This window comes from Balaenoptera borealis, assembly GCF_965194805.1.
Source record: "Balaenoptera borealis genome assembly, chromosome: 3".
NCBI classification, from domain to species: domain Eukaryota; kingdom Metazoa; phylum Chordata; class Mammalia; order Artiodactyla; family Balaenopteridae; genus Balaenoptera; species Balaenoptera borealis.
Window position 1 is genome coordinate 118,457,726 of NC_138866.1, and position 27,922 is coordinate 118,485,647.

Consider the following 27,922-nt stretch of genomic DNA (forward strand, 5'->3'; position numbering starts at 1 on the left):
ATAAGAAAGATTAAGCTAAATTCACCCGGAATTTTAGAATAGCACAGGTGTAGCTAGTGATTAGAGTCACTGTATTATTAAATTTTAAGATGTTCATTGCATTAATATTTGATTTTATTTTAATAGTTCTTTATAACACTGACCCTCTATCAAAAGGAATGAGATTTTCTGATGAAGCGGGAGTGATAAGAAAAAAAAACAAGCAACGAATAGTAATAAAGCTTTCAACAAAGGACTGCGCTCCAAGAGGAATTCAGTGATTCTTTCAGACAGCACTCACATCTTAGACAACTGATTTTCCTCTTGGCCTAAGTTCAGACTTCATAGTCTTCCTGAATACAGAATAGCAAAGAGACCAGCATCATCCACTGTGCATGTTCCATTTGTTAACTATCTAAGAAGCTTTCGCCTTCAGTGTTGTACATGCAAGCTCTGCCTTTGACCCAAAGGTGAGTGAATGAGAAAATGGGATTAATTCGAGGTTACTTGATATTGTATTCTACATAGCTAACTGAAAATGGGTGTCATCATCTGTACTTTGCATTCCATCATTCTCTCCCCCAAATTCTCCAAAAATAGCAAATGGACTGGTTTACCGTGTAAATCTCTTACAAGATGTTCAAAACAATATTTCACAGAAAACATTTTATTGATGGTTGAAGACAAAATAAAACATATATAAACCCATATAGGGGTTCCCTTCCCACCCCTAATAAGGAAAATATAACACTGAAATGTAAGTATTCAGTTAAGAACCTCTCTACTCTAGAGCTTCGATAGGTGACCTAAAACTCATGACATAGAACTCATGCTGAAGGACAACATTAAATATAAAAATTAAAGAATCCAAATATTGCTTATTGTATATACCTACCTAAAGAATTCAAAATAAATCCATTTCTGACTTTTCACTTTTGTTTCTATACTGAAGAAACACAATGGCTTATTCTTTGGTGGAATAAGTTATTGATATTTTGATGGTCCTTTGTCCTTGTTATTACACAAAAATGGGATCAAAAATCTGGTTCAGGATGCTCAAAGATTATTGCTAAGGCACATTTTGCAATTTAAAAAGCTTGGCTGCAATGATTCATTTGTTTAGTTTATTTGCTAACAGTCAAATTAGTCATTTTCAATCTGAATTGTAAATAAAATATTAATAAAATAACAAAACATATAAACTTTCCTTAATGAGATGTAGTTAATAAAAATGGTTGGTTATAATATTTACTATAAACATGTCCAATTTCATTATTTTCTTGCTATCTATATTCTTACAGTTTACAATGTTATTGCACTTTTGTCTAAAACCTTAAAGATCTGTCTTCTAAAATCAATTTTCTAAGGCTGATTTTGTAAAAAAACTGCATTTCACATTATTAATCTCATTAGTGCAATTTTCCTATAAATAAGTACAAAACATTTGGAGGATGCATATATAATGAGTGCTTTGTTACTACAGTAGCAAATGTCAGAGTAATTACTAAAAAAAGTCTAACATTTTTGACACTTTGAAAAATCTAGTATACCATTTATCATAGTTCTCTTCATACTGTAAAAAGAAAAGTCACTACAAGTGAAAATTAAGATACCGTTGCGGAGATTATGAGGAAATTTTATTATAAATTCCTGATATATTCCACCCTTGCCTGTTCTTAGCCTAAATGTAATTTAGCACTGCAAACCATTTGTGAAAAGAAATTTATTTTAAAAGGCATAAAACTTACTAGTGTAAAAAGAAAAAAAATCTGTACCTCCAAAAGAAGTCAAAAGCACTCATTAAGTTACTTCAATAAAAATGGAACTTGGCCAGCCAAGTTACCATGCATTCCTTGAAACTGCATTAGGGCTCATGGCTTGACTGAACATCTGAAAGATCTCTTGATCCACTTAAAAGTGGCTACCAACCCAATTAATTTCTCTGGAAGAAAACTTTAATAATTATTTCAGCCTAATCCCTCTTCAAATGGACCCACTCAGATGACTCATGTTTTATTGAGTACTCAATCAATTAAAAATAAGTAGCCAATCCAAGGCAAAGTGTTATGTTGTTTGTCTAATTGTAAAATTAACATCTAAAGAATATAAGATTTGAACTGATATTGAAAAACTCAGTAACATATTTGTCTAATTTAAAAACCTACTGATGGATCAAAATATACTTTATTTTAATTATACTAGCACAGTGAGGCCCAGAAAGGCCACGGAGTTGCACACAGAATGCTCAGCACCAGCAGGGAAAGCCACCATCGGCTGGTGGGCGCCGATGCTAGCACACAAGCCCTTGCCGCATCTGTATGATCTGGAGTAAGGCCGCCTGCACATCTTCATCCATGTGACCCTTGGGAGAAAGAAGAAAGGGGAGAAATATTTTATGTCATCTTCATTTACACACAAATTCTAAAGACAAGGGCTTTATAATAGAACCTCGTTGGTTGTGATTCACCAAATGCTAAATCCTCACCATCGTGGTGATATTCTAAAGGTTTTATTGGAAAACAGAGTAGAGCTCTATCATGGAAATAAAGAAAATCAATTTAAAAGTAGTGCACACCAGTTGCTCTTAACAGCTATTATCAGAGAAGAGATGGACAAACCTCTTTCTTTTTTTTACATAATGGCTCAGATGATAGGGGTAGTGTAAGTTACAGATGAGCAAAGTAAACTACAAGGAAATTTTTTTTGCTTCTGCTGAGTTTTTTTTTTAAATTAGAAAAGTAACTAATGAAAAATCCCCATATTTATATTTTTTACATAAATAAGATCATATATATTGTTTTGCAACTTGCCTTTTCACCTAGTTATTGCCTTAATTATTTTATTGATTGATTGGCCACACCGCGCAGCTTGTGGGATCCTAGTTCCCCAACCAGGGATCGAACCCAGGTCCACGGCAGTGAAAGCCCGAGTCTTAACCACTGGACCGCCAGGGAATTCCCTGCCTTAATTATTTTAAATTATTGTGTAATATTCCACTGTATGGATGTATCATAATTTCTTTATTCATTCTCCCAATGATGGGCACTTATGGGGTTTCCAATCTTTATGGGCAGATTCCTAGGGAAGAAGTTGCTAGGTCAAAAAAGCAGCCTCAATTTTTAAATTTTGCTAAGTACTACAAATATCCCTCTATAGAGATAATAACAATTTACACTCCCACCAGCAGGGTATAAATGCCCATTTCCCACAATGCCCTGGCCAATGCTACAGACTATCATCTTGTTTAAAATTTGCCCATCCCAGAATTGAAAAATGGTACCTCCTTGTTTATTTGCATTTCCCCCTTTACTGGTTAGGTTGAGACCTTTTGACGTGAATGTTATCCGCTTAAATTTAGAAAGAGACACTTTAAAGTTAAAAAGACGGCAAGAGGTTGATTAAATGCAAGTCAGTATGGTGGGCTTAAAACACCCCCCCTTCCCTTTTTCTTTGCTTGAGCACTTGAATGAGTTTCAGCATAACACTTCCTATTAATATAAAAAGTTTTGCTTCCAAAATCTGTTTCTGTAACAGCAGGATGTTTAAATTCCAAACATTAGCCATAGTTGACTAAACTGAATTTCTTAGTTAACTTTATGACGCCAGAAGGCAAGACTATTTCAGATGCCAATTGCTTTTGTTACGTTTCATTAGGAGTCAGTGGAAAATAATTTTGAATTTCAGAAGCATACGTGAAAAAAAGTTGAAAGGCTTGTCAGTTTGCGGTCTTTCATCAAGAGTATGCTGTTCCCCCCTTGGCCAGTATCAGAGCCAAGCGAGTTCCTCACCCTCACTAACACAGATCTTCTACACTTTTCTACTGTTTTCCCTCCAAAGAACTCCCCATTCTGCTGCCCATCAATAGTCTCGAATAATTGCAATAATAATATACTTTCAAACCCCAGCTTATCGTCTATCTACTAAAAAGAAAGTAGCCAAAGATGCTTTATCATATCATTCATTCTTTTACATTGGTTTCCCCCTCATCTCCTATAGAAAAGGCAGGCTTTTTTATTTCAAGAATTTGATATTGCAAAATCTTTTCCTTTTTATTATTTAACCTAGTTTTTTCTTTTTTTTTTTTTTTTAATGATCTTCTCTGAAGCTTTCTCTCAACACCTTTTTTTTTTCAGTGTGGACACTTCAAATCCTAAACAATTTCTATTACATCTCACCTGCCATTCTAACATTGTCTCGATTGTCTTCCCCCCAGAATCTGAGAATTGTGGAGATGCTGATCACAGGGTTTCTACAGAGCATTAAGTATAAAATCCTTCATATGTTAAACATGTTTCTTAGTGTGATTTTTTTTAATAGCTTTCTCATTACACCCCCCAACGAAGGCAATTCGTAGTCTTCTGCTTCACTGAGATTAAGGCTCAACAAATAAATATTATTGATGTTCTAAGAGAACCACTTTTTTCTTAAGTTATTAAAATTCTGTGCACATTTTACTTGTCATTTTTGCACTTTTTTGGTATTCTCTACCTTTCAAAGAAACACTGCTGAGCTACCAAGAAACAATGAAGTCCTTCCCGCTCTCCTCTTTTAGCTAACAGACGTGTGGATGTCAAGGCATTATCTCCAGCTAGCAATACCATTAACGTGTGCTGCCATCACATGTTGCCAAACTGTCTATAAAATGAATGACAAGCAGATGGAGACAACACTAAATTTAAGATGTTGTGTTGCCACACAGCTTTGTAAATTTCTCTGGGAGATAATGCAAGCCATGATTAAAAGAAACAATTCTAAAATAAGTATACGGGGGTTCAACTACTTTAAACATCAATGACTTTCACATAAATTTACTGGAAAATAAAAAATTATTTTCTCTGAAACAATATCCTAGCCAAAGGAGTAGTTCTTCTTTACCTGTGCAGCACTAAGAAGGTGTGTCCGATAAATTGCAATTACTTCTTGGTGCTGTCTGTCAGCATCCTACAAGTGCGGAAAGATGGACAGATCAGAATATCAGCATTCACGTTTTCAAACACATGGAGGCTTGTGACGATGCTGTCCTCAGGCTGGATGCTTCTACACGGTAGTATTATTAAAGTGCTCCTGCTACTTCTTATAACAAACCACCTTGGACCCACCAGATGCAAAATTCCAGTGCATAACAATAGTATACACTTTGTTAAAGAATGTGTGGGAACATTCACAGTGAAAGCAATGCACTTACCCTAGGTAACATGAAATTATTGCCTGAGTTCATATCGAATGCCATGAAATCACCCAGACACTTATCAACTTATGCTTTGGATTATTGCAAAAACTTCCCATCTCAGCCCCTGTCTCTAGACTTTATTCCTTTTCATGCTTCCAAGACTGAGGTAGCTCTTTTCTCGCATCACTTTTGACTCAAAAACCTTGGGTGACACCTCATTAGATATAAGAGAGAAATCAAACTCATCAGCTTGATTCTCAACAGTCTCCACAACTTGACCTCAAATACAGCTCCCATGCCTAGCCAGGCTGAGCAGCCTTTTACTACCCCTGGGGCATGCATGCCACTTGATTCCACCTCCATGCCTTCCTTCACACTGTTTCCCTTGCCAGGGAGAGTCTCTATTTTCCTTCCACCTACCTGAACACCACCTAACTACAAGTTCCGGCCAGGTACTCCCTTCCTCTTTGAAACCAGCTCCCACCACATCAGTCGTCTTTCCTTCCTGGGAATTCATATCACTTAGAATCTGGGACCATATTCTTAGTTCTATATTTGATATTTTTTGTCTCGTTATTTTACTTTTCATGGATCTCTATCTTGCCTAACTACCCAGAACTCCTTGGGGACAGGAACTGTACACTATCCCTGACAGTACTTAGCAGAGTGCCATGAACATAATAAACATATTTCTGAATACTGAAGAGACCACCATATCCTTTCGATAAGATCCAAATCAGTAATATGTCATCATTAATCTGCAGGCCAACGGTGTCATAAAATGAACACTTTAAAAAATAACTTTCTTCTATTCAAAAACAACTCAGGACAAATTCCTATAGAATAGGAAAATATTACCCAACAATTTACATTTGATTGGGCTATGTTTTAATTTGCCCCATAGCTCATCCAATTAAAAAAGCAAACAAACAAACAATCAGTTCATATTATCCTATTTTTATGGATAAGGAAGCCAAGGGTTAAGGGGAATGTTCCATGTCACTCTCTTTTAAGTGGCAGGGCTTAGAACTGAGATCCCAACTTCAGCTTCTTAATCCAGATGCTTTCTTTTAATATATAAAGGAGATACATATCCATATAGGTATCTATATGAATATATATACACGGATGTTTTCTTTTAATATGTAAGGATATAATGTATAAAACCATAGGAATGCCTACCTTCATTCATAAGGATAAAAGACTATTAAAAGAACTTCCTTCAGTTTAGTGGACCAATATTTTAGAGAGTATGCTACAGTTGGAAAGCTATCAGATTTGGAGTCAGCAAGTCCCAGGATTAAATCCTAGCTGTATGACCCCAGGCATATTTTCATCTTTGTTTCCTTAAGAATTAAATAGGGGGGAATAAAACCTTGTAGGATTGTGAAGAAGATCAAGTTTAAAGATCAAGTATGTAAAATGTTTAGTGTAGTGCCTGGTATACAGTAAGCACACAAAAAATGATATTATATCATTAGTATAAGTAACTTTTAGCAAAAATGATTACATGCTTGGATCTGAACATAGCCAAAGATCAATCTGGTTTCTAAATGAGATTTTACAAACAAACAAACGAGACCCTGAGCAGATCAGCACGAAGTCCTGCAGGCCCCGGTTACTCACCACCAGCTGCTGCTGCAGGGACTTGACCTGGTGCTGCAGACTGCCAATCAGCTGACTCTGCCTCTTACTGGGACTCCCGCTGGTGCAGGTGAGCTGGGAAAGGCCACTGAGTGCTTGTTTTAGTCTTTCCACATCACTGAGCAGTTCAGTTATCTTATAAAAAAACGAGTTGTGGGAGAAACATGTATTAGTCACTTATTCACTTACAATGAACATCTTTACACAGAACTCATTCCTTGAGACACAAAATTTATCTTTATATGCCAGAAAGTTGAGGAATGAACGCTGTCAAGATTGTTATCAACAGTATGTGCAATATATAATTTCCTCTCAGTAAGGGGAAAACCTTTCATAGTTAAGACAATTAAATGAAATCATAAATACATGTTTGGTATGTAGTATATGCTTAATAAATAGTGACAATTGTAAGTAGGTATCAATAACTTGCTATTATAATTATACATTATATTCATAACTGACTTCCAAACAAGCTGAGAGCACTAAAATTCTGGGTCATATGAGCAGACATGTCAGAAAGTCAGTGCTTGTACCTGTCCACTGAGGAGGGCTGGGGCTGTGTCTGCTTTCACTTGTCACTATATCCCCAGCATTAAGCATAGTACCTTGCAGGTAGAAGGCATTTAATAATTATTTGTTGAATGGGTAAAACTGAACTCAATCTCCCTGACTTCTCATCTTCATAGTACATACTTTATTCAATTACCAGTTTTGAAAATATTATTGAGCACCTATTCTGTAAATTGTACCATGAGAATGAACGATAAAGATGGAAACGTAAGTTATGAACCTGCTCTCAAAAACTAGTTGGAAAGACTAACCACATCATTCTTTTTTTTTTTTTTTAATATTTATTTATTTGGCAGTGCCGGGTCTTAGTTGTGGCACACGGGTGGGATCTTTAGTTGTGGCATGTGGGATCTAGTTCCCTGACCAGGGATCGAACCCGGGCCCCCTGCATTGGGAGCAAGGAGTCTTAACCACTGGACCACCAGGGAAGTCCCAACCACATCATTCTGACACGGTAATATATTTGTTGTAAATGGATGGCAAAACCAAAATACAACATGCATTTTGGAAGAGGAACAGTTTACTGTAGGCTAGGTTGGCCAATGAAGGCTTTAGGAAGGAGGGTTAAGTGATGAAGTGGGCATTAAGGAATGTAGAGGATTTAGGAAGGTAGAAAGGAGGGGCAAGATATTCTGTCTGTAGGAAGATACGGGGAAAGAATGTACAATGAGTTGGAGGGCTCAATTTACTGGTATGGGTGAGTGCCAAGATCAAGTCTGGGGGGCTCTGCAGCATCCTTAGTTTCTCATAGCCCAGAAACATAGCATTTTTTCCTCCTCTCCCTCACCATTCTTTAGGTACCTTAAAACCCACTGGGTTTTGACCATTCATTTTTGAGGCAAGTGAGTTTCCCCATCTTACCTCAATTCTTGGCTGTAACAGCTGAGGAAACAAAAGGAAAACTGCTTTTGATTTTTGTTTGTGTGACTTTACCTTTTTCTCAACTCCAATCTTTTTTTTTTTGCATACTCGTAGTCAAACTAAAAAGATGGCATTTAATGGTCACTTTGTTAATGCTTTTGTAAACCTGTCTTGTGGAGTGCTACAGTAAAGAGTCCTATTCTACTCTGGCAGTTCTGCTCTGGGGTTTCCAATACCAAGCCATGCTTACCTAAAGTATTATTATTACCTTATTATCTTTAGCTTCGATTTGTTTGGCGGATTCCTGTATTCTTCTCTGTAACTCTGTGATTGTTGTTAAGGACTTATCGCATCGTTCCTGCTGATCCTTGATTTCTTGCTCAATGCTGAAATGGAGCAATTCCTTCTCATCTTTTGCAGACAGTTCCTTCTTTTTGGCATGCAAAACCTCCTCACATACTTCCTCATACTTCATATTCAGATTGGCCAATTTTTCATTTAGGTTGGAAATCTGTGTCTCCAAATCACTTTTCGTTGCTTTATATTTAGACAAATCAACCACCTCCCTAGTCTCTAATTTTTTTAATGCTTGTTTAGTATTCTGAATCTCAGACTGGAGCTTGGAGACCTCTTTGGTTTTGTTTTGGCTTTCTTCTTCCTTTTCTCTCAAGCTAGCTTTTATGATTCCAACTTCTTTCTCAAATGCTTCCTTAATCTGCAAATGCTCTGCGAGGGGCACAGAGGAGTTCTTTTGATTCTCCAGCATCTGCCGCAGTTGGGTCACTGTCTGCTGCTCTTTCTCATAACACCTTTGCTTAGTCTTCAGTTCTTCCTTAAGCGTCTCAATTGTGCCATTAAGAGATTTTTTCAGGGCCTCAACCTGTTCCAGTGGAACATGCTGTTTCTGCAGAAGAGTTTGTGCTGCAAGGATCTCAGAAATCTGTTTGGCATTCTCCTCCACCAGCTTCTCTTTCTCGTTCTTTACCTCTGTGTATTTCTGCAACAGCTCTTTTAACTGTCTGTTCAGCTCTTCTGTTTTTCTGCTTAATGCTCTTTCCATTTCATGAAAATTCTCAACAAGAACATTTTTATCCTTTAGATCCTTCTGAAGAGTGAGGATCTCCTTCTTTAACTTGTCATTTTCTTGCTTGCACTTCTTGGCCTCTTCTTCGCTGATGTGATGCTTTTGTGTCTGCTCGGATAACTGTTCTTTTAGTTCTTTCTCGGTAGCTTTAAATTTTCTCTCACACTCTTCAAGGCTGATAATTGGAGCATATTTTAGCTTGATGCATTCTTGTATTGTGTCAAGTTCCCTTTTCTGGGCCTCGATCTCGGCATGCAGTGTTACAATCTCCTCCTGGCCTTTTTTGTAGTTAACCAATATTTCGGCACTGTTGTCCTGGACCTTCTTCATGCTCTTCCTTACAGCACTCATCTTTTCCTCATGCTCTCTTAGGCTTATGTACTCAGCTTTTATTTGGTTCTGAGTGTTCTCCAGGTTTCTTTTTAATATTTCATTCTCATCTTTTATTTTCACAAATTCTCGATTTATATCTTCACACTTCTTCTTCATGTCTACTAATTCTCTGCTGGTTTTATCCAATGTGCTACTCAAAGCAGCTTTAATCTCTTCGTGGGTTTTCACTGGCACATACTGATTACTCATTATCTTTTTCAAGTCAGTGTTTTCAGACGTGAGCGAATATATTTTGTCTTGGTCGTCACCACATTTTTTATTAAGTTCAGACAGCTGCTTCTTAAGTTCAATGATATTGGATTTCAGAGCCATTATCTCTTTTTCGTGTTTCTCTGGAGGTATGAACACAGTTTCCAGGCGGCTAACGTTCTTACTTAAACTGGCATTTTCCATCAGCAATTTCTCCATTTCCAACTTCTTTTCTGTATATTTGTGTGTCACATCTGAAAGCTTTTTATTCAGATCATCAACAATTACATCACGTGACTTTTTCATTTCTTCACTTACTTTTAAAGGGACGTAATGATTTTTCATTTCAGTTGTTAAGTTATGTACTTGTTGGTTGAGGAGATTATTATCCAGATAGACCTTTTCGATTTCCTTTTGTAAGGTCTGATTTTTCGATGTTAACTCACTGATTCTCTTCCCAAGTTCTCCTGACTTTTGCTCTAATCTGCTCTTGAGCTGCTCATGTTCTTCTGGTTTGACGTGCTGAGCCAGTTTGGCCTTCAAATTCTCAAGTTCTCTCTTTAACGGTCTAATTTCGCTAAGTGATCTTTCGTATTCTCTTTCCATCTCTATTAATTTTTTTGCCTTCTCGTTTACTTCATTTGACAACAAGCTCTTCATGTTTTCAAATTTCTCTGCCGGAATGGAAAGGGTCAGCTTGGATGACAAGTCCTTTAACTGGCCTTCCATCTCGGTGACCTTTCTCCCTCTCTTCTCTCGCTCCAGTTCACACATGCTCAATTCCTTCTGCAGTCGCTTATTCTCTTCCATTAGCTTGCCTTCATCCCTCTTAAACTCTTCGACTAACATCTCATTTTGTTTGATTTGGTTTCTTAATTTCCCCACTTCTGCAGACGCACCTTCATATTTTACTTTCATGTCTTTCAACTGATCCTTCAGTTCCTCTGTCAGTCTGTGGTTCCCAGTAGCTGCGTCGCTTGTTAGGTGCTCTTTCAGGGCAAGAAAATGTGTCTGCATTTGTTTCACTTTACCTTCTGACTCATACATTCTCTTCTGAACATCTTTCAAGGCGTCTTCTAGTTGCTTTATCTGCTCATCTGAATCCTCTTTGACCCTTTCACATTCCAATGCTAAGGCTTTGCACTCTGCCACCTTGTGAGCCAGTTCATTTTGGAGCTTGAGTCTGTCTTGTTTTGCAGAATCACAGAAAGTTCTCATTGCTTCTAATTCTTTCTTTAAAATTTCATTTTCTGAATATGAGGTTTGATTAGGTAAGGCCAGCTCCAGTGGTCTTAACATAGATCTGCTCTGCATATGGGCTGGCATACCTGTGGAAGTACACTGCAAAAATAATAAAAAATAAATTATCAATTCCAAGAGCCTAAAGAAGACACTTACTTATTTACCAAACTTATTTACCAAACTTACCATTGGTAATACCTACCCAAACATGGATATCAACTTTATCAACATACATTTACTATTTCTATGTTTTATGGCACATAATGTACTTAGAACTTCAAATTCTGAAGAAAGTCATCAGAACCCTTGAGTAAAAACAAGGCTTTCACAATTTTAAATCTGCAAATAATTCCACAGAATATTATTTTCTAATAACATATATTGACTTCTAAGTTCCCTCAATGTTAACTCCAGTGTAATGTTGTTTAAATTATAAAAATACTACCAAAATAAACCTAGCTAGTATAAGAATTGTCAAGAAAATGATGTCAAGCAACTCACAAAATAGAAACACGTTTTCTTCTCTCAAAAAGAAAGATAAATTAGAACTTAGCATACGATCTTACTACAAAATTGGATTGACATCTTGTTTCCTCTATTAAATGCTAACAAAAAGAAGTACAATTTAAGTTCTCATTGAAATATTTCAGAAGTATCAGAACATATAACCATGAAAGATTAACTATTTCTATTTTTCCCCATCCACCCTATTACAATAAGGGCTCTTTTAAAGTCATGTGCTATGAGTAAAAAAGCCATGTGCTGTGAGTACAACCCACTATTTTATATGGCAGGTTTTACTGTTGTTCATTTCGATCCACACTGCCTTCCCATGGATGAAGAAGAAAGTTAACAAGGAATAATTTCTCAGCCTCAGTCTACTTCTAATTATCTTTCAACTTACCAATTATCTTTAGACTAAGACTACTATCACCTACCAACAAACTACTTACACAGCTTCACAATTTCCATACTTATTTTATTACAATCAAATATTTATCTGATGTTCTTAAAAAAATATTATTCAGTTGATTGACAACCAGTCTCTCAACTTAGAATCTTAGAAGTTTCCAGCTTAGAGTGATCTTAGACATCATATAGGCTAATTCACTCTTCTACAGAAGAAAGTATGTAAAAAAACCTTTAAAAGCCCAAATATTTATCAGTTCTGCAGTTCATAGAAGGTACTAAAAATGCAAACCTTGTATTTACTGGAAACTAAAAGTGAGGAGCAGTTAAACAAGTAAGAAAATCAGATAACACTCCTTCTTGGAAGCTTTACTTTGTGGTGAATTTCCAAAATATAGAATATATATCTGAATGCAAGGAATAATACATTTAAAAGTCAAGACATGCCTTTTGAATTATTCATACCTGTCTCCCCCTTTAATGGGCAAATATGAAGAGGTGACCAACTGCTGTTAAAGAATAGAGGGCTACTGTCAAAGACAATGAAATTTTAATTCAAATCTCTTATTTAAGTCACTGTCACCACAAATACTCTAGAGGGCACTAGACACAGCAATATCTGCTTTTATTAAACTCAAGACCACAAGGCCAACTTTTGTTTGATAATGAAAACCTTATTCAATGTACATATAGATGATAAATATACAATGCTCTTTTCCTCTTTTTAAAAAGGCACAATTATTTTTATAAATATATTTTAAAATAAAATATTACCTGTGAGTCTGTCATGTACATTTGACCTTGTTTAAGAAGCATATCTTCTTTTCCTAAATAAGTCCAAATAAATGGTATCTTAAATATCCATATCAAAGAAGTCTAAGCATTAATTTGGTGTTATTATCTCCTTTATTATTCAAATAAAAAAGAAGCATGAGTTACAACATAAAATTATCCTTGTTCTAAAATATCCATATTTTTCCTTATTACTCCTATATACATAAGGAAAGTATGTATATTCTTTTGAATAGATACTAAGTTGGTTTTTATATTTTATTTATTTATTTTTGGCTGTGTCAGGTCTTAGTTGCGGCACGCGGGCTCTTCACTGCAGTGCATGGGCTCAGTAGTTGCGGCGCACGGGCTCCAGAGTGCGTGGGCTCTGTAGTTTGCAGCACACGAGCTCTCTAGTTGAGGCGCGCGGGCTCAGTAGTTGCGGTGCGTGGGCTTAGTTGCCCCACGGCATGTGGGATCTTAGTTCCCCAACCAGGGATCAAACCCACGTCCCCTGCATTGGAAGGCGGATTCTTAACCACTGGACTACCAGGGAAATCCCACTAAGTTGGTTTTTTGAATTATGTAAAATTGTTAGACTAAATAAGTTAAATGATTATCATGAAATATGTATATTACAGTCAAAATAAAAATGGTGTTCTTTGCAATTTATAGGATGAATATTACGATTGTACTTAGCTAACGGATAATTTAACATTCAACAGGAAGCAAAAAATTAGATTTTTCTAGAGAAATTGTTTAAAATTGGAGAATAAACAAAAGTGAAAATTATGTATAGTCTTAAAATAATAAATATTTATGGAACATCTAATTTTAAAATGCTTACCTGCATTGAGACTATATCCAAAGATTTCTCCAAATCAGAAAACTATGTTTACGTCTCTTTCCATAAAAAGCAGGCGCCAAATATCACAAGATAAATGTCTAACATGCGACAAGGCAAATTTGGTAATGCGTACAATATACAATTTAATAATCTAGGTCCTAAGGAAAATCAGAGCCTCAGTGATTACCAGATTTTATGTTAGAGACTACAGGAGTCATTTTAATCTCTTCCTAGTTCCATGTTGAGGTATAACACACAAGTAGTTGGATGAAGTTTTGCAGCAGGAATATCATATACAGTTAGACAAAATAAAGAGGCATAAACATTCTTTTTTTTGCTTGAACTGTGTGAACTGTAATGATAATCTATACTTTTATACTTACTGTTACTGAAATGACTTCCCGATCCTAAATGATTGCTCTGAAATCAGAAGGATACATTAAAACATTTTAGGTGAATACTGCTTCATTTTGTTAAATTCTGTATCTATTTTAGCTCTAAATGATCCAGTCATTAAAACCACATTTTCAACATTCCTTGTTTCTCCTGGGTATTATTCTACTGGAACTCACAGAAAGGCAGAACACAGTTAGAGAGATCAGTTGGGAATAAACTACTTCACTCAGCATTTTAATAAAAGCAGCCAAGTATTTCAAGGAAAAACTTGACTGCTCAAAAGAAAAAAAAAAAAGCTCCAAATGAAATGAAGCAACCTTGAATGCATACTCTCTGCTGTTTCTTTACTTCAAAAGGAAGGAAATGCCACATTCGCCGCAATAAATCAATTTACTTTACCACCATTGGGGAGCAGGAACCCTACCTCATCGCCTGTGAAACATTAGCCTAACCCCCTCTTTCAGAATTTATGGAACACCAATTACCTTTGAAGGTAAAAGGAGACAGAGAGCAGGAAATGAAACTGAGGCAAAGAGCTACATATAGTTCATAATAAATCCATCAATACATCAGTTAGGAAAAGGAGAATAATAGAGAAATTTTAGATACTCTGAGTTAAAATATATTTGGATTGCTCCTTATCCCAAGTAAGCCAGACACAAAGAACCTAACATAAATTAAAATACTATACTTTTGAGAGTAAAGATATGCAGATGTACTTCATGTTTGTGTATCTGTCTATATTAGTACTAATAGCTGTGTGTCAGACTCTGATAGGTGACCATGATAAAAACGGCCCATAGTTCCGTAACTAAATTAATGTCCCACTAATACTTATTGCCCCAAGGGTATGGAAAAATATCTGTAAACTTAGGTAAGCTCTTTGTTCTAAGTAATATTTAATACTAGAGCCTGTAATAGGTAGTAAATGGGCTTATACATGAATGGGTAAGAGGAGGTCAAGGCACATAAGGAATTCAAAAAACTTAGTTTGGGTTTATTACCTTGACTTGATGACTCAAATGAAAACAAATGCATGAGTTACAACAGAAAATTAGCCTTGTTCTAAAATATCCATGTTTTCCCAAACCTGCTCTATAAGAATAAGGAAAATGCCTACATATTAAGTATTACACATAACACAGCAATTCTGTTGGCAGTTTATGAAGACTTTTAAGTATGTGAGATGATATAGTAGTGGATATTCAATATTTATAAATTATGATGCCTTAGTTTTTAAGGACTGCTTTCATAAATACTGGGTCACATATAAAGTGGACCTTGTAATTTTCTTCTTGAAGGTTATAAATCATTTCTAGTATAAAAATTCATCTGACTGGGGAAAATGTCCCCATTATATTGAGTGCAAAGACTTACAAAACAGGATGAATAATAAGACTACCTGTTGAATTCATGTATATAACACAAGTTATGTACAAAGAAAGGTCTGAAAGGATGTCAGGTGCTAAGAGTGCTGGGCTTATAGGTGTGTTTATTTTCTACTTTTAGTTTAACTATATTTTTAAATTTTTCTGAAATAAATATATGTTGTTTTATAAGAAACAGTAAGTATTTTCCTGCAGTTTATAATAACCTCATTCAAAGTTACAGACTTGTCTGAAGCTACAGAAAATCATCTATTGTTAAGACATGAGAGTCTACTCTTAGGAGAAAAATAACACAAAAATAGTACCCAATTATAGGTGTCAAACTTTGATGAATACTTCAAAGGCCCACATACACTTCTGTATTTTCTCCAGCTGAGTGTAAAACTAGTATTGTAGTTAGGAGCACAAACTGCCTGAGTTCAGGTTCTGGCTCTGACACTTAACTATTATTTATAAAACCCCTCATGGGTAAACTGCTCTTTGCCTCAGTCTCTTTCTTCACTTATGAAGTGGAGATAAAAAGAAAACATACCATACCAAGTTGATGTGTTTATTAAATGCATGTAAAGTGCACAAAGCAATTTCTGGCACATGGTTGGGGTCATGAACGTGTTAGCTATCACTAGTTTCATTACTAACCTTAAAAAGTCTTCAAATGTGAAAAGAGATAGAAGGCCCTATACTAGATTGTTCTTTAGCTGATAAAACTGTTTCTAAATAATTTCAGAATTCAGTCTATAAATATAAACACAGGTTCTTGGTTTTATTTTTTTTTAATGTATCAAGACATAACTCACCTGCAATAAAGTACACAAGTATACAGTGCAATGAATTTTTGCATATGTATACTTTGTGTAATTACAACTCAGATCAAGATATAGAACCTGTCTAGCATGCCCAGAAGTTTCTTCATGCCCCGTCCTGGTCAGTAACTGGCCACCAAAGGGTGGCCTCTATTCTGACCTGTATTAGCATAGATTAGCTTTGTCTAGTTCTGCACTTCACAAAAAAGGAGTCAGGCAGTATGTGCTCTTTGTGTCTGATTTCCTTCATGCAACATTATGTCTTGAGATTCATCCATGTCTTTACATTCTTTTTCATAGCTGCACCCATATTTTTAAATTTACACACAAAAAAGTTACTTTTGTTATGTACTTTGGAGTTATATTCCACGATAAAGATAAAAGACTCACACTGAATCAGCCACTCTCTTCAGTGACCCCCAATGATGAACAACATTTATAAAATATATATTTTGGCCTTGCAGAACAAATCTATGCCGTTAAAAGTCTGGAGAGTGGTCACCCTTGGTGCAGGGAGCAAGCGTGAGGAGGCTTCTGGGTACTAGTTATGTGCTGTTTCCTGATCTGGGATGTTAGATTTGTGAAAATTCTTCAACTTATTCACTTTAACGTGTTCTTTTTAACGTATATTGTATTCTGATTAAAAGTTTTAAAAAAACATAGTCTTGGAAAAACTAAGAGCTAATTGAGCCAACAAAAGATAAGTATATGATCTGAGCCTTATTAACACACTACTCTCACCAAACAAATCCACATATGCACAAGGTCCTTTCTGAGATAATCCTGGAATTACCGCTTTTCATTTAAATGATGCTTTTTATTAACACCATCATAATCACTGCAATTTTACAGGTAAAAGTATAATGTCTTGAAAAGGTAAAGATGACAAAGAGGAAGGCTGGGGAAGAGAAACTGGAACTGAACTAAATGTCAGTTTAGTCAATTTCAATGATCTCATTTAACCTTTAAAACAACTCTGTGGAAAAAAGGACAATCACCCCAATTTTGCCAAAGCATCACAAAGCTCAGAGACTTTAAATAAATTGCCGGAGGTCACACTATAAAGAAGAGAGTGATAATTCAAATTCAAGCCTGACTTCAAGCCCTTTACCACTGCCCATTATGAGTTACATGAAATAATTTATTTAAGCTTTCTATACCTCAAAATACTTGAATCTATTTTTCAGAGCCTCAATAGTTCTTAGGCTTTCTTCATGTTGCTTTTCTTTAGCTGCCAAAAGGGACTTCAGCTTTTCTTTCTGAAATGGAAAGGAATAAATACAGAGCAAAATCACCCTGTGCTTGAAATTGTGTTAAAAATGTGTTTTAGAAAATGTGAATTAGAATTACTTTGAGGACTATAGTTAATGAATTCTCTAACCTGGTCAATTTTTTTTTTTTTTTTTAATGGAACTTTTTTTTTTTTTTTTTTTTTTTTGGCTGTGTTAGGTCTTTGTTGCTGTGCGCAGGCTTTCTCTAGTTGCGGCGAGCGTGGGCTACTCTTCCTTGCGGTGTGTGGGCTTCTCATTGTAGTGGCTTCTCTTGTTGCGGAGCACGGGCTCTAGGTGCACAGGTTTCAGTAGTTGTGGCTCACGGGCTCTATAGCGCAGGCTCAGTAGTTGTGGCGCATGGGCTTAGTTGCTCTGTGGCACGTGGGATCTTCCCACGCCAGGGATTGAACCCGTGTCCCCTGCATTGGCAGGCGGATTCTTAACCACTGCGCCACCAGGGAAGCCCTAACCTGGTCAATTTTTAACTATTAGTAGAGTTCAAGATTTGTAGAACTATACTAATAATATACACAAACAATATTATGAAAAATTCAAATTTCTGTGGTTTGTTTTAAATCTTATTATTTTCAGACATTTTCTCTATAATGCTTAGAATTCTATATCTTTTCATGAAAAGTTTCATAGAAAATGAGCCATTCAGAGGCTCATTTCAGTAACAAGAAAATGCCTACAATAACCCATGCCACTATACTCAAAACATAATTTTACAGTCACACGTAGGTTTTGTTTTTTTCCTTTGAGCAATAACCAAAGAGAGAATTCTGTCTCCACATCAGTTCAGGACTTAAACCTCTACTGCAATGTTATCTTCAATTTACACAACAATTTACAGCTTTAAAGTAAAACTTATCATCCTACCTCACTTTCCAGATCATCAGCAACCATTACTTCCTAAATTTAAAAAGAAGAAGAAATGTATTTTCACTCTTGAAAGTTTATTTTAAAAAGCATGAGCTTGGCAAATATCTTTTAAAAAGGCTGGCGCATGTCATTAAGATTGGGGATGAGGCTGTGAGAAGAAAATGCCTACGTGCTACTACTTCTGTGCTCTGCGTTGTCATTCATGCTTCTCACTAACCAGGTTCAGAAGCACTTTCGACTCTTCTGAGACCCCATCAGTTACTTACAACTCTTACCTGCTCTTCCTCCTCACGTCTTCTGTCTAATCCTTCCCCTCTAATCCCACAACTCCAATCACAGTTCAGTCCTTTGTCATCACCACAGACCAACAGTGCTCTCTGTTCTTAGATCCGACCTTGTTTCATGTAAAGGTCCTAATAAGATATGACTTTCCACAGGGCAATAACCTGATTCTACCTCCTTTAGCACCTGGCACCATGACTTGCTGTGATGGGCCGTCATTAACCATTTGTTACCGACGATAATGACTCGTAGTAAAACAGTTCTGGATTTTTCTGGTGTGACGCAGATTATTTACCTCATTCAGCTGTAGTTGTAAACCATTGACTTTATCCAATAATATTCTCTGTTCCTGCTGAATTTTTCTCAACCTCTCTTTCAGATCTTCATTTTCAATCTCCAGATCCTTAAATAGCAAAGATTAACATGTGCTAGACCAACTTTAAAGGAGCAATTCTTATGGAAGAAATTTCTAAATGCAGTTCACTATCATAAACAGATATATACATATATAAAACAGCTTTAAGTATAAAGATACAATAATTTCAATGACATTCAAATAATTTAAAATCTATACATGAGAAATAACACAGAAAATTATAGTCCTATAACTAATAAATACAACTATATACAAAGACAGGAAACCATCATGATTCTAATAAATAAGAAATAAAAGCATCGTCTGGAAATAGAAAATAGCAGAAGAATATGTCATTTTAACTTTTGCCAAACACCTCTCAAATTTATGAGTTTAACAAAGCATAAGAATATCAATACTTCAGTGCTCTAATAAAACATTTAAGCCTCCAATTGAAGGCTATAGTTCATTTTCTTAACACTACATAGTAAACTATGAAAACCCAAATAAAATGCTTTTCTTTTATCATATGGAAAAGGCAATTCAATTTATATTTTAATGGTATTTCAGCCATAAAATAAACCATTTAATTATGGCTCTTCTTCCAATGCAATCGAAATAATAATTATTTTTTGAACACTTTGACGAACATAAAAGGTAAAAAGTGCTGTGTGGTTAACAAAATTATTTTTCTTAATCAAAATAAAAAATACTTTAAGAAAAAGTTCAGATTTTGTTTATTTACATTGATAACCATCATTTTTATCATTATAATTAATTTTCTAAAAGGAATATAAATTTATGATTTATGGCCCAAAACAGATATATTTAAATCAACAAAAACTTACAGAAAGTTATTAACTTATTTACTTCCTAATATATATTAAAACAATACTTCCTATAAGATAATACTGACCCAAACATTCATATCAAAAGTTAATTCTTTTAGAAGGAATTGGGCAAGAAAGTAGAATCACAAAACATAACAAGCTGCCCTTCCATCCCTTACTCATTTCCCCCGCAGTTTTGCTTCCTTTCTTTTCCCCAACCCCACTACAAACAATGCTGGAATTCTTTACAAAGGAAGATACCAATTTTTTTTCTTTTTACCTGAATGTTTTGATGCTCCCTCTGATCTGACTTCATATTTACTTCATCTAGCATCTGCGTCAAATTTCGCTTTGGTAAAACATAAGAAAACACAGGTTAGCAAGTATGAGAATATAGAAAAGTACATTTTCCTCAATAGGCAATACACCCAATTAGTGATTTTCAGTTTATCCAAGTTTAAATTTTGCTGTACAAAGCACAAGGTGGCACTGTTTCCACTTAAAACTCCAAATGGAAAGAATCTTTAAGGATCTAGGTTTTAAATAAATCAAGTATAATCTATTTTTTTAAATACTAAAAAAATAACAGAATTTAAAACCCCTACTGCTAAGGATTTATTTTAACCAAAGTCACCAAATTTTAAAAAGGAGAATTTGTACTAGAGGCAAAACTCACGTTGTACTATAAAGCATTAGCTACCATTCCCAAAAGAAGAATTTGGTGTTTAAAAAGAGGAGGCGGGGGCAGTTACATTAATGTTGAGAGAAAATATGGAAATTACTTCTTTGAGTACTGATGAAATAAAATATCAAAGGGTGTGATAAGAAAGAGATAGACAATTCACTGACTAAAGCTATATAAAAGATTTCTAAATGACTTGGTTGGGTACATGATCTGTTTTTGTACACTTACTGCTTTGAAACTTTATTCCAGCTTAGAGATTTGCTTTAATAAAAACACAATACAATCATTAAACAAGAGATAAAATAATCTTTTTTTTGGCCAAATTGATCTTTAAATCTACACAATAATTTAGAAAGCTATTTCTTTCTTCCTTTTTGAGAGCTAAAAAAAACAAACAAAACGTGAATGCTTTAATTTTCCAAGATAATTTTATGTTCCACATTATTTGTTGACTCACGTGTTTAAACTATCGTCCTAATGAGCTTGGATTTAGAATTAGAGGAACAAGTTCCCATTAAGACAATACTCTGTATCCACGATTTGGCCCAAACTACATGTCTAGCCTCATTCCTTCTACCAAAGGGCCGTTCTTCACGTGGAATCTGACCAGCCTCATGATACCACTTTCAGCCCCCGCCTTCCCTCTGGTCTCTGATTCCTGTCACTCTGCCCCTCTACTGCCCCACGGGCATGTTAAACATGCTCCTTCATCAGGGGCTTGGTACTTGCCCTTCCCTCTGCCCTTGAGGCTTCACCCACAGAGCCGCTGGCTCCCTCCTCACTTCCTTCAGACCTCTGCTCGAATGTCAGTCACTTCCTGACCACACCATCTAAAATAGCTTCCCGCCCTCTCCCTCTTCATTCCCTAATCCTGTTCTGCTTGTCTTCAAAGCATCTGCCATGGTACTAAATACCCATTTGCTTACTGTTCATCTCTCTCACTGGGCTGGGAGCTCCAGGAGGGCAGGGACTTTGAACACTGATATCCCCAGCACTTAGAACAGTAATGGACATATAGTAAGTAACTGAATACATCTTATTTTTTAAACTATACTGTAGGCTTCTTGATAACAAGGATTATATGTCCCTTAGTACACAAACAAATCCTATTTACAGCAGATATTTTAAAATGTATTTAATTAACAACTGAAACAAATGAGGTTTACTGTTCTTAGCAGAATATTAACTCCATGAATTCATTTAGATAATTCCTATTCATTTAGATACCATTCCCATATCAATATTCAATAATTCTTTCTTTTAAATACATGTATGTTTCAGAAATAGTTTTTCTCTCAATATGTGTGAGATGGCTGGTATTGATATAAGAGGGCACATTTTATTTCCCTCTACACCCACTTAGGTTATCTGAGGAATGGGAGAAAAGGCTGAAACAGCTGCTCCAGATGGGAAAGAAAAGTGACAGCAGATATGACCCATGCAGGGACGTATTACTTAATTGTGATGGACTGAAAGGGAAGCATGCTTTCATACAGCTTTCAAATTTAGGTGCGAGCTACAGAAATGATATAGAATGATGACGGGATGGCTCAGAAGGTACCTGATTACTTCTCTTCACGGTTTGGAAGTGCTCAGGTCCCTCTCACTAGAGAAAAGCTGAAAGCCAGGAAGGGAACAGCCAGCAGAAGAGAAGAGCTGCCTACACTAGCTTTGGGTGAGATGGTTTAAGAGTGCGCAAAGCAGCCCCACTCACTTTAACTAGACGAGATTAGGGGAAATGATTAGACATCTACAGAGACTGAGACACAAAACCAGGGTTCAATAGTGATGTGATAATAAACTTAGTGCAAGGTATGAATTATTTCATGTACTGTGTTTTTTTTAAAGTCAAGTCCTCATTAAATTAAATACACACAGCAGAAAAAGAAAAAGAAAAAGAAATCCAAATGTTAACAGTGGCATTGAAATCACATATATAATCAGTTTTGAATTCTGTTTTCTTCATTTCTTATTGCTTGGAAGAATTTTCCCACATCAGGGGATATTCGACTCTGTTACTAAGGGAGAATAGGAGAAAACTGCCTATGGTCTACCAAGCTAATATTCATCATCAGAGAAACTCAACAAGGTGCAATATTCCATACTTGAAAAGGCTGGATGTTCAAGACCAGCAATCAGGAGTCTACCTATTTCCCATTGGATACATTCATTGTAATTAAGACCCACTGTCTCAAGCTGAGTGACAGTATCTGGATAAAGCCTCAGGATCTCATGACCTAGGTCCTACATGGGCATGATTAACTGGGAAGAGAGAACAGCATGCATTTAAACACAAAACAGTTATATATAACCATTACCCAGGTTTGCTCAGCACTTTACTTAAACTGCACAATATACATAATTTTTTAACCTGTTGTAAAGATGGTCCTTTCTTCCAAAGTTCTCTCCCTGAAGATTTAAAGAGAGGGAAAGGGAGGAGAAAGAGGAACAGTGAAACAGCAGGTTAACTTGGGTAGATTTGCATTCCCCAATTATATAATTAAGTCAATATTAAAGAAATAAATTTTTAAGTTTCTTTTGAAGTTTACTACCTTACAGTTAAAACAACAATGAAATATCACTTTTGCCTATCTAATCAGCAAAGTATTTTTTTTTTGCTATGACAACATCCCTGTAGATGATATTCAATGCCAGGGAGGGGAGGCAGGTGAAAAATACAAAATTTAAAACATCCTAAATTAGAAGGCAACTTGTCAATATATACTAAAAGCTTAAAAAAATGTGCATAACCTGAAACCTCTTAATTCAATTTCTAGGAAGTGATCCTAAGGGTATAATAAAAATATGCTAAAATATTTATGCATAAGGACAGTCACTAAAGGACAGTCACTATTTATATTAGTAAAAACTGTATAAACAACTTAAATGACACCTATAGAAAATTGCTTAATTAAATTAAACTTAGATGGAATTTTATGCATCAATAAAAATCATACTGTAGAAAAAATATTTATTTGGGAAAAGTCTTCGAACTATATTACACAAAAAGTAATCTACAGCTCTCTACAGGTGATCTCAATTTTATGCACAGAGAGAAGACTGGAAGGATATTCCTCAAAATGTTAGTAGAGGCTCCTCAGTGGTAGAATGAGTGGTTGATTTTACTTGCTGTGCTTTTCTGTGCTTTCCAATTTCTCTTTAATAAGCATAGGAAAATACTTGGCACAAGTATTCAATAAATCTTAGTTGAATATTTTAAATACATGTTTAAACAATGATTCTTTCTTTAAAACTTTTTAAGTATGAGCTTAAGCACTTCCCCCCTCCTCATCAAAAAATATATATTAGTAAAACACTCTATTTGGCTCTTTCTTTTCAGTTCTTAAATTACTACACAGTAGAGTAGGGTTGACTGGATAAACTGGACAACACATGTAACACACACTGCCTCAAAACAAGTGACTATAATGTAAAACCGCACAGCTGGGGCAGACAGGGAGATGAACCAATACTGCTTATTGTAAGGAGTGTTTTGCCCCTTACGAACTGTAGCTCTACCATCTAAATCTTTAAAAGCTGCTCTTTATTAACTAGCACTTTTCTAGTGACAGGAAACTGCTGGTACCTTTGTTGGTATTTTCTGATGCAGTCTTCAGTAAGGTTAGAATGTCCAGATTGTCACCAATTCTTGCATAGTAAGAACTATCATGGCCAAGGGCATCCAGCAAGGTTACATCAGCACCATTTCTGATTAAGACTTCTACTGCATCTTTGCAACCATACTCGCAACCTAGCATGAGAGCAGTCCTAGAAGGCAAGACGGAAGAATAAAAGACCTTGAGAAGGATCCAAAAAAATACTTCAGGAATCTCTTTCAGAGGTCCCCTTCTTAAAGAACAGATATTACTTTAAAAAGCCACGTTGTTATAGACACAGATTTGACTTCATATTTTTATCTTATATTTTAACTCCATTGCATTTATAAAAACATTTGTTTTGTGTCTTAGTTTGCAGAGCTAACATTTTACATCTACCTACACACATTTGTTACTTCTACTGCCAAATTAACCTCCTTTATTCCAGTCCTTCTATGTACTACAAGTTAATTGCCACAAAGACCTTCCACAACTGATACTGTCACCTTATCTGTGCAAAACCTACAACGATAAACGCAAGCTATTTAAATCACTTTGCAGGCCTTTCCGCGTCCCGTCCCCCACGGTGGGCGGCGGGACAGAGTGACACAGTCCTTTCCGAGGGTTCTCGGCCAAGGGCTTCATCGCGGGCCCTGCTGCCGCCAACCCCACTCCTCGTCGGAGAGAAGATGGAGGGCCGGAACAGCGCCATCTCCGCCGGCGTGAGCGGGGCCCTTTTCATCGGGTACTGCATTTACTTTGACCCCAAGAGATGGAGTGACCCTAACTTCAAGAACAGGCTGCGAGAACGAAGAAAGAAACTGAAGCTTGCCAAGGAGAGAACTGGACTTTCCAAGTTACCTGACCTTAAAGATGCTGAAGCCGTTCAGAAATTCTTCCTCGAAGAAATACAGCTTGCAAGAGTTACTAGCTCAAGGTGAATATGAGAAGGGTGTTGACCATCTGACAAATGCAATTGCTGTGTGTGGACGGCCACAGCAGTTACTGCAAGTGTTGCAGCAAACTCTTCCACCACCAGTGTTCCAGATGCTTCTGACTAAGCCCCCAACAATTAGAGAACTGTAAGTGCTCAGAGCTTGGCTGAAGATGATGTGGAATGAGAAACAAATGTCAACATAATAATCTCAATTAAAAAATATTTTTAAAATCTTAACTTGGAAGATGATCAGCTCTGGGGGAGTAAGGGCAAATAAGCTTGTTATGGACTGTCTTATACTGAAATCTACCAAAGTTAATTTTTACTTTGTGTAGATCCATTTGTCTGTTTTATTTATTTTCCCAGTGAAAAGTGTATTTTGTTAGAGAGGTTTTCATTTTATAAATACACTATCAGTTACTGAAAAAAATAAAATAAATAAATCACTTCGTGAACTGAACTACATCATGCAAATGTCCCCAATGAATCCCTTCTATTCCAAAACAAGAATCAGATTCCTGTTCCTGATTTCTCTCTTTAGAAGAGCCTTTCTTCTCCTACACATCTCCTTCACATTTTCACACTTAATTTTAAAATTTGCCTTCTCAAATAAACCTTCTTTGATTAACCCCATTATCATGGACCACTGGTTTATTCTGCCATGATAGAATCGTCAGCACTTAAACATTTAACAGTATAATTGGCAGACCATAATAATGCAACAATTAAATCATCATGGAAATTTAGAAGTACTCTAGAAATTCTCTATTTTTACTGCTGAGGCAACCAACACTTAATGAAATGAAGTGACTTATCCTATATATGATTCTGTCTTCAATTGTGAATATTGAATTTCATACGGCAACTGATTTTTGCCTTTATTTGATGTCTGTTCTATTCCTCTTTTATACTCCCCGGTAGTTGCTGGAATGCAGTTTTACATAAAACAGGCATTAACAAATTTTTTGTTATAAGGGAAAAAATGTTATAGATAAGACAGGAAGAAAGAAAAGAAACTTGAATACAGAGTGTCAGAAACAGATTTTAATTTACCTTTAAAACCATCTGCTACGTAGTCTAAATATAATACACATTGCCCTATCGCATTGGTTTTTTTGTGAAGTTCCAATGAAAAAACACAGACAAACATACTTGGAAAAATAAAAGATCTTTTAAAGAAATAAGGCATTGTATACGTGGATCAGCCAGATCACCCCTTTCTGATCCTAAAATTTATTTTTCAATCAAATTTTCTTAAACATGCTTGGAGCCAGATCATAGTATCACAAAAACAAAGTAATATAAAAAAAGCCACTTTCTTAAAAATCACATTAATGATTTAATTGCTTAAGAATTTCCTCCTTTGAGATGCCTGAACAATGAAAACAATCAGAGCTATAAAATCTGACATCCAAAGACTAATTATACTTATCTACTTCCAGTGAACTACAAACAATAGAATATGTGTTTAGAAGAATAAAAGTAACTGAAAAGAAACCAACAATTTTACCAGTAATCATCTATACAATCTCAGAAACTTGTCATAAATTACTGTAATGCTTCAACTGGTGGAAGGGATGTATTTCAGATACTTTGTTGTCAGAAACTCTATGACTATAAACATCAGAATTATAATATAGCAAGCAGCATGATACACTAGACCCAGAAAAGAGGACAGAGAGAATTACAGATAGAAATTGTTAGTGCACACCAACTAAAATAACATCAAATACAGGTGCAGCAATAAATTAATGAAATCTGTATTGGGGTACAGAAATGAACTCAGTTTCAGAGAAGGAGGTGGCATTGTGCCCAGCAGAAAGGAGAGAAAACACCTTGAGAAAATCTACACTGAAACATGTCAAGCTCCAGGACACGCAAGAACTCCTTTACTCTCAAAAGATTCACTAATGAAGAAGTAGAGACTATAAATGTAATTTTTTATTCTTCTTCCTTATTTGAGCCCATTTCATTAAAGATTATTTTATAAGCTCAAAATAACTAGGATATAATTACTCTTTTCTTCAGTTCTTTGACCTGAACACAGGCCATAATCACTGCCTGTATTTTGAGTTTACCCTGTCATCCCCTATTTCCCTCTCCCTCCTTCTTCAGCCAACTCTGAAGAGTAATAAGTGAGTGTCAATTCCAAGGAAGGGAGAACCACAGGGGATAGAAAGGCCAAGTCACAGCAGCAGAGCTTCAGGATCACTGTGCATCGAGCTGGTGTCTGCGGAGCCGCGATAAAAGAATTACCTGTTTTGTTTGTCTCTGGAATTGATATCCGCCCCTCTATCTATCAGCAGTTGACATATTGTTGGCCTACACATCTGAGTAGCCAGAACAAGCGGCGTCCGCCCATCCTAAGCAACAAGAAAAATAAGACAGCATTCAGACAACAAGTCTCCCAAAACATGAAAGTCAGAATACATGAGTTGAAATGAGAATAAACATAAACTGACTTACTACATCTTTGGTATTCACTGAGGCCCCGTGGTCGCAGAGCAGCTGTATGCTAGAAGGACAGTCTGCCATAGCTTTGAGGAACAAAGGAAAATGACAAATGGTGAACATCTGTTGGTAACACGTGGTGTTTCGCTAGACCCGAATAAGGCCTAAGTTCTTCAGTCCCTAAAGTACTAGCCTCACATCCTTCATTCTCAGTTTAGCATTATAAGCATTGATTTTTCTATCTGAAAATGGATTAGACAAGATCATTTTGTCAATTTTGTGGAATTTATTAGGACCAAGGAACACTGTCACTCTTGCAGAGGACAAGAATATACTGCTGTTCTAAGGGTAAACACTGATAACGAAAATCACGCTTAAACTTTCGAT

The 27,922-nt window shown here is 36.0% G+C and overlaps 1 protein-coding gene and 1 pseudogene across 4 annotated transcripts in view; one reads left to right on the forward strand and one right to left on the reverse strand.

The window, feature by feature from the left end:
* Positions 1–630: 630 nt before the first annotated feature.
* The window catches only part of UACA (uveal autoantigen with coiled-coil domains and ankyrin repeats), an 86,743-nt gene continuing 59,451 nt past the window's right edge, over positions 631–27,922 (reverse strand). For 2 of the 3 annotated variants that reach the window (XM_082383563.1, XM_082383562.1), the window contains exons 6-19: positions 27,551–27,621; positions 27,341–27,447; positions 24,138–24,319; positions 22,923–22,960; positions 20,147–20,215; positions 18,977–19,084; positions 18,397–18,429; positions 17,407–17,505; positions 14,043–14,079; positions 12,816–12,868; positions 8,493–11,231; positions 6,776–6,928; positions 4,855–4,920; positions 631–2,341 (exon numbers count right to left, since the gene is read on the reverse strand). In XM_082383563.1, the coding sequence (XP_082239689.1) occupies positions 2,270–2,341; positions 4,855–4,920; positions 6,776–6,928; positions 8,493–11,231; positions 12,816–12,868; positions 14,043–14,079; positions 17,407–17,505; positions 18,397–18,429; positions 18,977–19,084; positions 20,147–20,215; positions 22,923–22,960; positions 24,138–24,319; positions 27,341–27,447; positions 27,551–27,621 (3,827 nt within the window). In that variant the 3' untranslated portion in view covers positions 631–2,269. The remainder of the gene's footprint in view (positions 2,342–4,854; positions 4,921–6,775; positions 6,929–8,492; positions 11,232–12,815; positions 12,869–14,042; positions 14,080–17,406; positions 17,506–18,396; positions 18,430–18,976; positions 19,085–20,146; positions 20,216–22,922; positions 22,961–24,137; positions 24,320–27,340; positions 27,448–27,550; positions 27,622–27,922) is intronic. The other variant, XM_082383564.1, reaches the window with a different exon arrangement.
* LOC309624892 (mitochondrial import receptor subunit TOM20 homolog pseudogene) lies at positions 24,342–26,410 on the forward strand (annotated as a pseudogene). Its single transcript has one exon. The product of its transcript is annotated as a mitochondrial import receptor subunit TOM20 homolog pseudogene (transcript).